Raw genomic sequence first — 16255 nt, 5'->3', positions numbered from 1 at the left:
AGTGGAGTGCGAGAAGAGGGAACAGCTGTGCCGTTCTCAAGAAACGTGCAAGTTCTCTCAGAAGCTTAACGCATCCCGCAAAGGCTTTATGACGCGAGCCGAGATGTACAGGGATAAGGTTGGGAACATCTTGACGGACGAACGTGTGGTGATCGAAAGGTGGAAGCAGCACTACGAGGAACACTTCAGGCAGCTCAGCGGACGACGGAAGCCAACCAGCCCCGCATTGAGGGAAGTTGAGAATACCACCCAACAGATTAATTTCTATTAATGTAATGTATTGTGTCTCTAATTTTTTTATTATTACTAACTAACATAGCGTTCTGCTGCTCACTTTTAGAATAATTTCATTAGATTACTATTAGCAATTCTTAAATGCTAGTCACAGCATATTTCATACCATTTTATATCTAAGGTATACTTTTTTGAGGTTTTCATTCTTGATTCAATTCTCCAACCGATACTATAATTGCGTCATTGATTGTTCGTAGTAGCTTATATTTGTCCTTGATAGGTGAACTAGTCAATTGATTGCTGAAGTCCACAAATGTGTCCTTTTCCGGATTACAAATCCCGTTGAAGTCATCCATGTCGATGGAGAAGGCCATTACACCACGAAGATTTTTTCGCACGGCATAGCGCACCTTCAGGGCTATCGACCGAGTGCTGTCGTATATAATCACTTTGCTACTGTTGCTGCCCTGCATTTGGGCGACCACCTCTGCAGCATTCGTATCCCAAGATATCTGCCAAAGGTATGGTTTTGCCTTTAACTCTGCGCAAATTTCATTGTAGCCTATGAATCCATTTTCGTTTGTGTAAGGACCAGAGAAGCCCATTTCTTCCGATGGATCGCCTATCTTTGCGGGTACTGTTTCGGTTATAAATGTTCGTCCATAGAAAGGTATACCAAGAACAATCTTGTTTCTTGGGGCTCCTAAAGCTATTAAATGATCGATTGATGTTTCGATATTGTGAACATCGTCACCCTTGAGTGGCGCATTGAATCCAACTTTCTTGTTCCAGCTTCCTTTATAGTCATATGATTTGATGTGCAACAAATCCAAGTACTTGACCAGGTTTTTTATATCGTAGGCCGCGTCTATTGTATATTGTTTAGATTCAATGGTTGAGGTCAATAGGAGATTATTTCTTGAAAACTTTTGGCTTAGTTCTCTGACGAGCAGAACGAAGTTCTCTCGATCGTAAGGTTTACCACCGCGTTGCGTTGGGTACTCCCAGTTTATATCTAGTCCATCGAAGCCGTGCCGTCTGAAAATATTGAAGCAGATTATAACCTGTACTAAAAATAAACTCTGATCAATCCACTAAGCAATGTTGCTTTGTGCATTCTTCAGATAACTTATAAGAAAAGTCAAAGCTAACCCCGATGGGGAATTATTCATGCTCATTTATAATACATTGGTTTCAATTTTCCCATTTTCACAAAACCATCGCATCTCGCACCAATTTCATCGCTTGTTTGCACATGCTCGCAGAAAACTCCTCAGTTGCAAAAATAAAAACCGACTTCCGATATCGGTAGACATAACTACAATCAGCTATCTATGCTACTTAACCACGATTTCTCAATTAAATGACATATGTTGAGAATTGAATATCAACATCATACTAAATATAAAGTTTCAGATAGTAAAGTTACGCAAAAGGATCACTAGCACTGAATCTGGTTAATGCTTATACTATATTTCTTCCGGTAACATTTAACGAATCTATGAAGCGTGGACGTTGCAACACAGAGAACAGACGTTCATCTTCATTCGCGTGTTTGTGTAAAGTTTTTACTGGTCATTTTGAAGTATGTCGTTATGCCCCCGTTGCGCGGTGCTAGTGTGCTGATAAATATGGTTGAAATTTGCCGTGTTTTACTTTTTAGCGCTAGTGTTCATTTCGAATTGCTCCTAGGCTCGCTCCTCGCTCCTACATTGTTTATGTAGTGTATGCCAACGCCATCACTTAGTGAGATTGAGTTTTTATGTCGGGCAGCCTGCGTTGGCGGCGCTGAGGTGCGATTTAAATCTTTACACACGTTTTTACCGAAAATTTGTTCGAGTATCCATGTCTGTTCTCTGTGGTTGCAATAGGCAGACTGGAGCGCTTATGCGGTTTTCAAGCGAAAGCTACTGCCTACAATATTCGTCGAAAGCTAGGCTGGCTCAGACGCAAGACGCAGACGCATAAAGCTGTACAAAGTGTCAAATATCTTGGCTGTGCATATGCACAGCACATGTTTCGAAATGGACAAATTGATATGAAATTGGCGAAAAAGAATCCACGTGTCTTGGAGGGACTCGAACCCTCAAACTTCTACTCTCTAGATAGGCGTGATAACCCCTACACAACAAGACCACTGAAAGGTCACGTTTGCGAAAAAGCCATCAGAATCCGAGTACCAACCTCCACCTCGGTTAGTTATTTTTTTGACTTTATTAGCGAGACTTTCAGCCCTGAGCTGGCTCGTCTCGTAATTCTTTTTTGCAAATTGAATATCTTTCGGATACTTGATTTGTCCAATCTTCACATGTGCTCTACTGTTGTATATCCACAGTCAAGCGAGTGCACATTGTTTATTGTTCGAGAGCATCTCACTCTATGCCCCAACAACGGGCTGGGTGGATTTGTATAGAGTGTGAATCAATCACACTCTGCTGTGCCAAAGGCTTGCTTGGCTAGGCAAAACGCTTCTTGGGTATTCCCTCATATTTACCGTATTTGGCATGGCTGTAACGAAACTAGACGTAAAATTATGTAGGTTAGGCGATAAAAGGGTCAAAATATCAGATAGGAAGGCTGGAAAAACCGAATTTTTCCACATTTCGACGAAGCATCTAACATTTCCCGTTGTTGGGGACATAAACAAGGTGCACTCGCTTGACTGTGGATATATAGCAGTAAAGAACATGTGAAGATTGGACGAATCAAGCATCCGAAAATATTCAATTTGCAAAAAAGAGCTAACCGCGGTGGAGGTTGGTACTCGGATTCTGATGGTTTTTGGGCATTTTTATAACAATAATAGCAATAAAATGTTGGTAGGTATTTAAAAAAATGGCGGACCTAATAAAAAAAAAGTTCTAGGTGTACAGATGGCATGGTAAGTGATAAAAAAGGAAAAACAGGGAGGTTTGCATATACTGTAGAATCACGTTAAACGACATCGAACATACGTACTTTATAAATTCAAGCGCATTTTCAGCAAAAGTTTGCCGCCTTTGAGAATTGGCTGCCAGTTTAGAATATTCCACGGAACCCTCATTCCAACCACCCAACGAAATCATTACTTTCAGGTGCGGGTTGGAATTACGCATACCGACTAGTTTTTCGAAACCACCCAAACCGTAGTTGTCCTTTAAGTCTTTCCACGGGTCTGTAAGAAAGAATCAATATTTATTATTCAGATGCGATGAACGATTCGATATGTTTACATACCTAGTGTTTTAATTGTGTTGTTCTCTGTATCTAATCCGACATAAGCATATATGACATGTGTGCATAGTTTAGGGTCAACCTGGTCCAAGTTGAATGATCCAGATCCACTCCGGTAGACGGCCCACGTTGATATGTAGCAGGACACCACTCGGTCTTGAACGATATTTAGAGAAGAAATAAATTTGATAAGGTGCACTTTTCGTCAGTTTGACTTTCAATCCAAGCGTGGAAATGTTCCGAAAACTGTCATAAGTTCTTTTTGGTCAACTGAGCTCTAGTGTATACAAAGGTGACGAAGGAGAAGTCCTAAGTCCAACGGAGTATACGAACAGGAATTCGAGATCATCAGGAGGACTTATCCCACCCTTGGAATCTACCCCACCATATATTTACACACGATTGAGCAGGCTCCCTGATGGAAGGAATCATATTGTAAGTACAAGTTTAAAATCGTTATTATAAAACACCCAGTGCGGCATATCAAAACAGTGTCTCAACTCAAGTGTTATCAACATTATAATTTACGGAGAGTGAACGCATATCAACCTCGTGCAGAGATGCATCCTGAACAGAACATGAGCGCGCCTTGGTGTTCTAAGTTTTGAACTCTGAACACAGTTCAGTGTGCACTAGGTAGGTACGCAAGCAAAATGATCATGGTAACTAAGATTCCTTAGATTTGGAACTATGCAAAAACATACTAGCATGCTTGATTTATATCCGTTAGATGCCCACGTGTTCCATTACTAGCCGAAAAATGTGTAGCATGCCGTCACTTGAGTTTGTTTTCCTAGGATACAAGTTGCTAAGTTAGGTCAATGCTCTTGAACAGTGTGCAGTGTTCAGAACTTTTTGAACACGAACACGCGTTCTCGTGTTCAGATGCATCTCTGACCTCGTGTAATTTTTGTTATTTCACGGACAGTACCCAACGCCTAACGTGGCATAACTTAAGCAAGTGATAAATTCGAGCTCAGCAAATTTATTTTATCTAATTTCGCCTAAACGGACGCAGGCAGTGAACGTCGGTCCGTACAACACATTGCGTCTACACAACTCGATCATGATTTCCTAGAACATATTAAGAATCGAACGGAGAATCAAAATCTACTTATTTCTCAATTTAATCAATTGAAGCAAAATCAGACGACCCATTTTTGGCTTCCAGAACACCCTACCGACCCTATTAAAAATCTTTCTCCCTTCAGTGGAAACAGAAGCGAAACCCAAGCCTGGATCCAAGACACCGAAAAAACAATCGAATTATTTGAAAAGTACGAGAATGATCCGATTTACAATCAGATCATACGTGCAGTGAAAAGAAAAAAATGTTGGAGAAGTCAAAGAAGTGCTGATCGCAGCAGGCAGTCCGAATAGGTGGGAGAAAATAAAGGAAATATTACAGAATTATTATTAATTAATTACAATTTAACATCTTATATACAATCAGTCTTTTACATTAGACAAGGCAGTAAATCCATAGTTGAATATTATAACTCTATCAAAGCAATTGATACTTCTATAAAAGCAATGGCATGTTCTATCTATGAATATAAACATTCCGGCTGAATCATTAATTAGACGTATTCGACAAAGTGATATTCTTAGAACTTAGGTTTTTAGCCGCCAGACATTCTAAATACTCACGCTCCTCTAATGTGGACGTGTACAATACACATGTGGAAGTGTTGGCTTGAGAAATGGATTGCGAGTGATTTGACTATGCGTCCAATTTGGGAATCTCGAGCTCGTTCAAAAGCCGGTAGGTTGCGAAGGCCGACGGAGGTCCTTCGTAGCTTAGTTGGTTAAAGCACCAGTCTAGCGTACTGTTGGGTCATGGGTTCGAGTCCCATCGAAGGGAAAGTGGTTACCTCCAATACATTTTCCAAATCAATATCTTCCACATAACGTACATATTCACATATGAGTTTTCATAACATTGTAAATTAACGTCCAAGTCGGGTGGTTTAATCCCCGGAAATAGGCAATTACCTTTGATTGAACTAGGTTTTTAGAGTTAAGATTCATTAAGAAAAACAACAATAAACAATAAACTGATAAGTTTGATTACCCTAACAAGATACATTGATGGTCTGAGCAAGCAACTCTCAATGCATGTTAGAAGATATCGTCCAGAAACCCTGGAAGAAACATATTCGATAACAAGGGAGTAGGCAGGCACGACGGCCCTCCGACGTGACAGGAGGTTTGCGCAGACCCAATAGGCCACCTTTAAAAACAACCATTACGAACCAATGAGAATAGATAGATTTAGATAGTATCTATTTTCATTGATTACGAACGACACAAAAGATAATACGACTCGTTATAGTTGGCAACGACCTAGGCGACGAATAAAGGATCACGATTGGAAGCTTGGAACATTAAATTTCAAGTCGCTAGGCTTCGCAGGTTGTGACAGGATAATCTACGATGAATTACATCCTCGCAATTTCGACGTCGTAGCGCTGCAGGAAATCTGCTGAACAGGACAGAAAGTGTGGAAAAGCGGGTATCGAGCGGCTACCTTCCACCAAAGCTGTGGCACCACCAACAGGCTGGGAACCGGCTTCATAGTGCTGTGCAAGATGCGCCAACGTGTGATTGGGTGGCAGCCAATCAACGCAAGGATGAGCGAGCTGAGGATAAAATGCCGTTACTTCATCAATGTGCACAGCCCATACGAAGGGAGACCAGACGACGAGAAAAAAAGCGTTCTATGCACAGCTGGAGCAGACATACGATGGATGGGAGGAAATATATAGACCGGTCATCGGAAACTATCCGTTCCGTATCGAACTATCTGCATACCGTATCGAACGACAACGGCCAACGATGCATAAACTTTGCAGCCTCCTGCGGAATGGTAGTTCGAAGCATTTTCTTCCCCCGCAAGAATATCAACAAGGCCACATGGAAATCACCTAATCAAGTAACGGAAAACCAAATCGACGCTAAATTCTTCTCCGACATCACGAACGTACGCACTTACCGCAGTGCGAATATTGAATCCGACCACTACCTCGTTGCAGTATGTCTGCGCTCAAAACTCTCGAAGTTGTACAACACGCGTCGGAGTCGTCCGCCGCGGCTACAAGATGGTAGACTAGCCCAAGACTGCGCACAGAAGATGAAAGTGGCACTCCCAACGGAAGAGCAGCTAGGCGCAGCGTCTCTTGAAGATGGCTGGAGAGATATTCGATCCGCCATTGGAAGTACCGCAACCGCTGCACTAAGCACGGTGCCCCCGGATCAGAGAAACGACTGGTATGACGGCGAATGTGAGCAGTTAGTTGAGGAAAAGAATGCAGCATGAGCGAGATTGCTGCGACACCACACGAGGGCGAACGCGGCCGATACAAACGGGCGCGGAACAGACAAAACTCGATTTTTCGAAGGAAAAAGCGCCAGCAGGAAGATCGAAACCGGGAAGAGACGGAGCAACTGTACCGGGCTAATAACGCACGAAAATTCTATGAGAGTTACACCTTTCACGTAAGGGCCACGTGCCACAGCCCGATATGTGTAAGGACATAAACGGGAACCTTCTTACAAACAAGTGTGAGGTGATCCAAAGGTGGCGGCAGTACTACGAAAAGCACCTGAATGGCGAGGTGGCAGGTGGTATGGTAACGAACCTAGGAGCACGTGCACAGGACATGCAACTTCCGGCTCCGAATCTCCAGGAAATCTAGGAGGAGATCGGCCGGCTGAAAAACAACAAAGCCCCTGGAGTTGGCCAACTACCAGGAGAGCTGTTTAAACACGGTGATGAGGCACTGGTTAGAGCGCTGCACTGGATGATTACCAAGGTTTGGGAGGGTGAGGTTCTGCCGCATGAGTGGATGGAAGGTGTCGTGTGTCCCCCATCTACAAAAAGGGCGATAAGCTGGATTGTAGCAACTACCGCGCAATCACATTGCTGAACGCCGTCTACAAGGTACTCTCCCAAATTTTATGCCGCCGACTAACACCAGTTGCAAGAGAGTTCGTGGGGCAGTACCAGCCGTGATTTATGGGTGAACGCTCTACCACAGACCAGGTGTTCGCTATACGTCAGGTATTGCGGAAATGCCGCGAATACAACGTGCCCACACATCATCTATTTATCGACTTCAAAGCCGCATATGATACAATCGATCGGGACCAGCTATTTCACCTAAAGCACGAAAACGGATTTCCGGATAAACTGATACGGTTGGTCAAGGCGACGATGGATCGGGTGATGTGCGTAGTTCGAGTCTCAGGGGCATTCTCGAGTCCCTTCGAAACGCGCAGAGGGTTACGGCAAGGTGATGGTATTTCGTGTCTGCTATTCAACATCGCTTTGGAGGGAGTAATACGATTGACACGATTGGTACGATTTCAAAGAAGTCCCTCCAGTTATTTGGTTTCGCCGACGACATTGATATCATGGCACGTAACATGGAGAGGATGGAGGAAGCCTACATCAGACTAAAAAGCGAAGCTAAAAGAATTGAACTAGTCATCAACACGTCGAAGACGAACTACATGATAGGAAGCGGGCTCAAGAGAGGTCAATGAAAGCCACCCACCACGAGTTTCTATCGGTGGTGACGAAATCGAGGTGGTAGAAGAATTCGTATACTTGGGCTCACTGGTGACCGCCTATAACGATACCAACATAGAAATTCTGAGACGCATCATGGCTGGAAATCGTACGTATTCTGGACTACGCAAAACGCTTCGATCGAATAGAATTCGCCGCCGTACCAAACTGACTATCTACAAAACGCTTATTAAACCGGTAGTTCTCTACGGCCAGGAGACCTGGACCAACGAGGAGGACCAACGCGCACTGGGAGTTTTCGAAAGGAAAGTGCTGCGTATTATCTATGGTGGGGTGTAGAGGCCTGAATAAGAGAAACGCTGATATGTTTGTGCCGCCAATCGAACCGTCAAAAAACTGCAGCCAATCGAGCAGGAGACCTGTCAACAGCCAAAATGTAGGCTCAAATACTGCAAATGAATTTATTTTACATTAGTTTGCAATAATATATGCTAGTCATTAAAAGATTATGAAATGAAATTCCATTGTTTATTGGATTCTATTGTTATATGATGTGGACACATAAAATAGCGGATTGTAAGATATTATCTACATAAACCATTTCTTCCTTTTCATGCGTTGTTCTTTGATGAAGAAGATTAAATGCAGTGTTGGCCGAGTCATATTTTCTATCCGCGTTTCTTTTATTCAGGCCTCTAGATGGCGGACGGTACGTGGAGGAGACGAATGAACCACGAGTTGCATCAGCTGTTGGGAGAACCATCTATCGTTCACACCGCGAAAATCGGAAGACTGCGGTGGGCCGGACACGTAGCCAGAATGTCGGACAGTAAAGTGAAGTAGGTGAAAATTGTTCTCGAAAACGATCCGACGGGAACAAGAAGGCGTGATGCACAGCGGGTAAGGTGGATCGCTCAGGTTTGCGATTTGCGGGCCCTCCGCAGACTGCGTGGTTGGCGAAGTGCAGCCATGGACCGAGCTGGACGGAGAAGACTTCTATGTATTGCACAGGCCACTCCGGCCTTAGTCTGGTAATAAATAAAAAGCAAGGGAATATTTAAATGCTGATTACCGACAGAAATTTTATAGGAAACCACATGAACGTCCACCGCACCCGTAAGGTAAACGCCTAACCCAGCAAGCTGAACTCCCCGTCATGCCTTCGAGCCCACAGAATTTCCATAATAAATCTAATTCATCGGGGAAATTTAGATACTACAAAGCTGCACTAGATGACGACGTCTGTATGAGAACGGCGAATTCTAGGACAGTGATCAACAACCACGACAATGATCCTGACGAATGTCAACACAGCAATTCTCGCGAAAAGGAACATGATACTCCACCACTATTAGATAGTTCAGTGTTCAACTCTGATGATAAGTACCGTTTTGACTCAATTTCCGAACATGACTCATATTCCGAACACTCGCTTTTAAAAGGCCATTTTGACTTTATTCGTGTAATTTTATCCACAGGAGCTTGAAGTCGTTTGTAATCTTGATCCTCAGTGTGTAAAACCAATAAAAGTTTTAGTTTTAGGGCCCTAAAATGCTAGTGTTCGGAATACAAGTCATGTTCTGAATTTGCACCAAAACGCTACTTCGTGGATGATAAGCTAAATTTTCTGGTGGAAGAGCCGCCAGGGGTAAAAACGTATGGAATAACAATTTCGTTCCCTGTATTTCAGTAAAAACAACCAAAGAGGAAATTAAATTTTTGTTTGACACACCTGACCATGTGAGCGAAAAAAGGATTCGAGTAACAAACATTAGTGGAACTACTACTATAAACAAATCTGCTTCCTTTTTATGTGTTTTAAAATTCCACAAATATTTTGACGGATTGATCGTTTACGAACTTGGTTACGAGTCACTAAGGGATTTAAATGCCCAGATCGATATCCGCAAAAATACTTAAATTGGAAAGAAAACTTTTCAAATGTCGAAAAGTCTCCCAGACAATCAAACGGTTAACAGGAGTTTCAATATATTACATTGCGAACAAAAAGAGATGGTGATTTTCTGATAGAAAATTAATTGAACCGCAATTCGTTTATTTACTATCCTACCTGGATTATATCGAAGTGTTGGAAATGGTAATGGTAATCCGTGGTAATCCAAAATAACTCGCAGAGTGCTCACGAAATTAATGTGAACAGTGCTGAAATGGAGAATGATCCATTTGATTTGTTGGAGCTACCAAAGCAAATTATTACCAACGACTACACTTTTCGTGACGATCCCGTGAATGAGAAAGAGAAAGAGGCCTTAAAATCGGGGTTTGATTGATACAAAGAAGTTTTATATGCAGAATGGGACAAGCTGACATTTAGGCATAAAATTAAACATAAAATATGAACAACCGATTGCATCCAAAAATGCATCCACAAAATCTTACAAGTACTTCATTTGTACCTTGTACCTTTATGATTTTGAGGAAGAAGTTCAGAATCAAGTGAGGAAAATGGTTCGGAACGAAATAGTTAAAGAGTGTATCTCGCCTTACACTTCACCTGTGTGGGTAGTTCAAGCAGCAAAGTGCAACATGTCCAATGATACCAACCAGATAATAGTCGAAGAAATCATCCCAGGCACAATTCTTCTAGACAGCAGAGTGAGAGTTCACATATCAGGCCCTTGTTGAGACAACCGAATCATAGCAGCCCCTACAATTATCAAAACGTAAAATTGTACAGTAAAGATTCTCAACCAAACATTCCTACAAAATTTCCTAATCTTAGCGAGCGCAGAACTTTCTACACCAATATTTATAGAAAACATTAACGGTGAGCCAGCCTAGGGCTGCAAGCCTCTTTAATAATGAAATAAAAAAAGAAAACATTACTCTCCGATATGGAGGATAATCATCAAGTAAATCTAGAAAACCTGGAAGAAATCGTTAGGATCTGATTGTAGCTACTTAAATCACAAGTGATCGGAGGAGTCACGATTGCATCCATAACCATTTTTCTTTTGATCGTAGTCTATTTCCACAGATTCAGCAAGCGGTGCCACGGCACTACAGCAAAGTTTAAGGCAGAAGACGCTACGATCGAGGCTTTCAGTCAAGAAATACGTTATCAAAAAAAGGGAAACTAATACCTTTAAAGTTCATTCCATTCCCAAGGCTTCAGGTTCTGAAAGTTTGGGAGAAGTCGAACGAGGACGTCCGACACTTGAGGGGGGAGACGTTAGGAGGAGTTCAGCACCAGAACCATGCAACTACGCCAATATCAACAAGTGGGTAGCAACAGCGACCTGGCAACAGCATGGTACATTGGACGAACGAGCATACGCAGCGATAAAGTACAGCCAACGTACAACCTGCTGACACACATCATCGAACGAACCGGTCGTCCGATTGAGAAGGAACGTCAACCAGGTTGAGAGCTTATTGCTGACATATCAGAAATAGTTAATAAAATCAGTTCAGTCTAAATTAATTTCTGAATAAACTATATTCTTTTATGAATGCTTAACTTACATAGGGGAAATGACGGCTTTGGCAGGTTTTGTTCTATTATTGTTAGGGGGTTTTTGTTGACCAAATTTTATAAAATTTAGCTAAAATGTTCTTCGATATGCAAAGAATGTTTAGGCCAAATTTGAGCATAATTTGTTATAGAAAACCCCCTAGACAGTAATAGAACAAAGCCTGCCAAAGCCGTCATTTCCCCTATATCTTATCTTACATTTCCTATAATCAATGCAGCAGAACGTCGTGGTTAAGGACAAGCTTCCCAGAATCCAAAACAAAAAGCACTCGCGTACCCCATAAAATTTGGAAGCAACCCACAACTGTCATTTGTATTAGTCCAGCTGCATTGCATTCGCAGCATGCGTGAAATAACAAAAATGACAGTTGTGCGTTGCTTCCGTTTTGAATGGGATGCCCTTGAAAACGGGAGTGCTTTTTGTTTTGGATTCCGAGAGGCCGAGATGTTTTAAAAATGGAAATTCATAAAAAGGAAATCATCTCGAAACGATTAGCGACTGCTATATTCCGCGTGTATGCACAATCGCATTGTGTCTGGCTCATAACAAATCAGCCGAAATGACATGCCTACTTGTTCTCACTATCTTCGTTTGAACGATAGTAGTTTTAGTACAACAATGTTGTACAAAGAAAACTAATATTTTTCTATATTGATTACATCGGCTGAAACAAGTTTTAGAAGGGGCCGTATACTAATTACGAAAGGAATAATTTAGGTTTTTTCAAAAACTTCTTTCCTTAATGTGAGATTTTTTTTTCAAATTAATTATTTTTTATTCGTATGAAGCGTAAGTAAATGTCAGACTCCCTTCTCTCATTAGTCCTTACTTACGTAATTCGTGTATGGCCCCTTATAGGGACTTACCTGAATTAGTGCTTGCCGAGGTTAGGCCATCTTCCCGTACTGTTTTACGCATAGTACTGTGAATCCATGGTAAATATTTTGTAATTTTCGTGTAGATTGCATATCCTTTAGTTTGACAAAATAATGAATTATCAGCTCGCTTCCTGGTATGGGAAACAATTCCACCTAAATACCATGCACCATGCTTTTGTATGAACAATCCACCACCACTATCTCCATTGCATGCAGCAGTGCCATTTGTGTATCCAGCACATATTACCCCATCTGACAAGCTATGAGCAAAAAAATCTCGATCACTTTCCAAACACTCCGGATACCCAATCACTGGCATAGTCGCCTTCTTCAATACCATAGCCAAAACGTCCTGTTCGGTTAATCCATACCCAATAACCGTTCCGAGCTGTCCTGGCAGATCATCTTCCTTGTATAGACACGCGGGTATGACGTATCTATCATATTCAGCTTCCGATGCAAGCTTCAGCATAGCTATGTCGTGTGTCAATGTTTCAGAGCTGAACCGAGGCTCTTTGATTATTTTGGTGAGGTCATGTTGCTGAGCTGATTTTTTCCACAGTTTTCTCAAATCATGGACACCCAGTTTCACAAAAACGGATTCGGTAGCGAGAACGTTGCCATTCCCAGTTGTCACGCAATGGGCTGCAGTCAGGATAAACCAATTGCTAATTAAAGTTCCACCACATTTATACTCCTCGGTAGTTGATTTTCGATGGTAAATGGCAGCATGCCATGGGAATTCACCAGGAGCTGTATTTAGGCCATTAACGATTAATTGGTTTTTTATAATTGTAGGAACGCCACATTGAATTTCGCACTTAATCTGTAGTAGCACCGTAAAATAGATTAGAATAACTAGTGTGAATCTGGTCATACTGGTTGCAAGATTAAATTCAACAACTGTAAGATGAGGATGATGGTTGAACAAGTACTGACATAGTTGATTTTTGCAACCAACAGATGTACGGATGCAAACAACTAGTAATGCACTTAAGGACAAGCCTCCCGGAATCCAAATGTAAATCTACTCGCGTTTTGAAGGGCACAGCACTCAATAAGGAAGCAACGTATAACTGTCATTTTTATTATTCCAGCTTTGCCGCGTCGCATACGTGATGTAATAAAAATGACAGTTATGCGTTGCTTTTGTATTTAGTACGCCCTTGAAAACGCGATTGAATTTTGTTTTGGATTCCTGGAACTCTTCAAAAGGTTGCTTGTAATAATTTGAAATCCTTCGCGACTAGCAAAATTGTAAAAATAACTAGCATCCTTTCGGTAAACCAGTAGTATACATAAGAATGATTTGAAAAGAAGATTATTTTTAGAGCTTGTTTAGATGAACGTTATCGCTTAACAAGACGAGCTAGGGCTATAACATAACATTCTACTACTTTGTAACTTTACTGATATGCATTGGCGTGACTTCAGGGGGCTAGGGGGGCCTTAGCCCCACCTAGAACCGAACCACACCAGCCCCCTAGAATTTTCGCTACTTTCCATAAGTACTGCACATACAAAACACATAATATTCACATTTATAAACGCAATCCTACAAGGTGCATGGAACACATGCAACGTGACGCGATTCTATCGCTTGGCGACTGCGATTTTGTCGCCGTAGATATGGAAGCGCAAATGGAACATTGCCTGCAGCGACCCAATGATAGAATTGCTGGGATTAGTTGTCGCCGTCGCGGCGGTGAAATCGCTTAGGTCTGGGGAGCCTTATTTGTATGCTTATACCGACGAGATGATTTCTGGTTATCCAGTGAGGTTATTAGCACTATTGCTAGTAGAATTGAAAATATAACCAAGATTTGATGATAATTTTTTTCTAGTGCAATATAAAATGTTTAAAAAACATGACTAGGTAAAAAACGCTCTCATTATTTCCAACAATTTACATTCATTTATATGCGATACTTGGTTTGCTGTTTTGGTAAGATCTGTGCAGTCTGAATATTTGCTGCGAAAGGAAACTGCCCAGCACCTGATGATAGCTCCGATATGTGCGTCCTGTCGATACGGTGGCGTAGAGGTGAAAGAGGACCACGCTTACTTTGATGAGCATAACTTGACTCCGATCGTTCCTGCTTGGAATGAACTTGTGTTCACTCATCTGTCAGTATACAAAGGGCCGGAGCAAGACTCTAACTGTACTTACACACTAAAGCAAGCTATCGTATTTCCAGTATCCCACATCCGCCTTCTTCCGAAAAAAATAGAAAAGAAACCGTAAGTTTTTCCTATCCTATCCTATCCTAAGAACAGTCATGTTGAAACAACGGATAACCTCATATACACTTATTTCCAATTCCTAATAGCAAAGTAGCGCCAACACATAGACAAAATAAACGGGAAATTTACTTTTACATTTTCGAGTGAATTCATTTATTCATGCGTAACTAAGGGTTTAAATTGCAATCCCCAAGAGGCACACAAACTGTGTAATTTCTGTAGTTACTATAACTGGAAAAACATAATAAACACAGGTTTATGCATTTACTAATAGCTTTGCTTTAACACTATTACGTATTCTTCAACGTTCCAATATATGAACCAACGCTCATTGCACACATATTGTTGCGTGTTCCATCGTTGTGCACAATAACGGTTTTGTTATTCAGACTCCTCTCTTTTAGATACTACAACATGGCAATGCTAGGATCTCCTGAGTCGTTTTTTTTTTCTTTGTTAAGGTGTTTTTTTAATCTACAGACTAAGTTCAACACCGGCTGAGTCCTGTTAGTCTTGCGAGCAAAGGCATTGTATCGTCCATTCGAAAGATGTTGAGTTCGATTCTTCGTTCGCTATGGAATGTTTTCGGGTGGCAAATATTCTCCCTGAGCATATAGTGTGTCCAATGTACTTGCCACACAAGACTCATGCATTGATAGTGCCCACATAACAATCCCTCAAAGTCTACAGATGGTTAGTCAGCTTAAGCAAGTCAAAAAGAAAGGAAATCATGCGCATCGGTTTTTATTGCTGTTAGCTTTCCCGTCATGTAGATTTCTTCAAATCCTAGAAGCATATCTCCACTATAATCTGTAGCAAAGACATATTTCTGTTCCTTTCAGATGCTAATGATACTGTTAATGATTATGCATTCCAAATCATTGCTAAACTTTTCATTTGCCTGCTATTTTGCTTTGCAATTACATACCTATTTCTCACAAATTGTTATTTCAAGCGAATATTACTTTCTATCAAATTTATTTCTATCTTGATATCCTGCCTGACGAATCTCTGAGAATCCCATCTAGTAAATCGATGTTAACAGGTTCAAGACGTTTTATCATTGTTGAGAGTGGCTGGGTTCGATTCCCGGTGCCGGTTTGGAAATTGTCTCTACTTCCCTGGGCATAAAAGTATCATCGTGTTAGCCTTATGATATACGAATGCAAAAATGGCAATTTGGCTTAGGAACCTTGCGATTAATAACTGTGGAAGTGCTGAATGAGCACTAAGCAGCGAGGCGGCAAAGTCCCAGTGGGGAATGTAATGCCAATAAGGAGGAGATGTTTAATCATTACCAACACACTTTACATCCAATGATAAACTTTGTCGCATCTAAGACATCACCATCAACAAGCATCCCGGCTCGTGGTTCAATGCTGTATTCTCATCCCATATGAGGCCTTAATATTATAGAGCATCTCGTTTCGTGATTTGATCTTTTATTTCCCTCATATGTCCCATATGAGGCATTACCATCGAGCGTTTCGTCTCGTGACTCCATGCCATTTTCCTTCCAGATGTCCCATCTGAATCCTGAATATCAACCAGCACCTCGTATTAAACTCCTCTCAGATGTCCCATCTGAGGCATTACCATCGAGCGTCCCGTCTCGTTATTCAGAACCATATTCCTTCCAGACGTCCCATCTGGAG

General features: G+C 41.6%; 1 protein-coding gene across 1 annotated transcript; it reads right to left on the bottom strand.

Annotated features, from left to right (window-relative positions):
• Positions 1 to 261: 261 nt before the first annotated feature.
• Positions 262 to 13289, bottom strand: LOC134219898 (probable chitinase 2). Its single transcript, XM_062698797.1, has 4 exons — positions 12345 to 13289; positions 3451 to 3603; positions 3193 to 3388; positions 262 to 1272 (listed from the first exon to the last, which is right to left on the bottom strand). The coding sequence occupies exons 1-4, from the start codon at positions 13231 to 13233 to the stop codon at positions 435 to 437; spliced, it is 2076 nt and encodes a 691-aa protein (XP_062554781.1). The 5' UTR covers positions 13234 to 13289; the 3' UTR covers positions 262 to 434.
• Positions 13290 to 16255: the final 2966 nt, after the last annotated feature.

Source organism: Armigeres subalbatus, chromosome 3 (genome assembly GCF_024139115.2).
Source record: "Armigeres subalbatus isolate Guangzhou_Male chromosome 3, GZ_Asu_2, whole genome shotgun sequence".
Lineage (NCBI taxonomy): Eukaryota > Metazoa > Arthropoda > Insecta > Diptera > Culicidae > Armigeres > Armigeres subalbatus.
This window is presented reverse-complemented; position numbering and strand designations above follow the sequence as displayed.

Excerpts from the sequence above, each read along its gene's own strand:
- LOC134219898 (XM_062698797.1), bottom strand. The coding sequence starts at position 13,233 with ATGACCAGATTCACACTAGTTATTCTAATCTATTTTACGGTGCTACTA. Across the intron at positions 3,604-12,344 it reads CTCGGCAAGCACTAATTCAG|ACCGAGTGGTGTCCTGCTAC; the intron begins GTAAGTCCCTAT and ends ATATCGTTCAAG. Across the intron at positions 3,389-3,450 it reads CAACACAATTAAAACACTAG|ACCCGTGGAAAGACTTAAAG; the intron begins GTATGTAAACAT and ends TCTTTCTTACAG.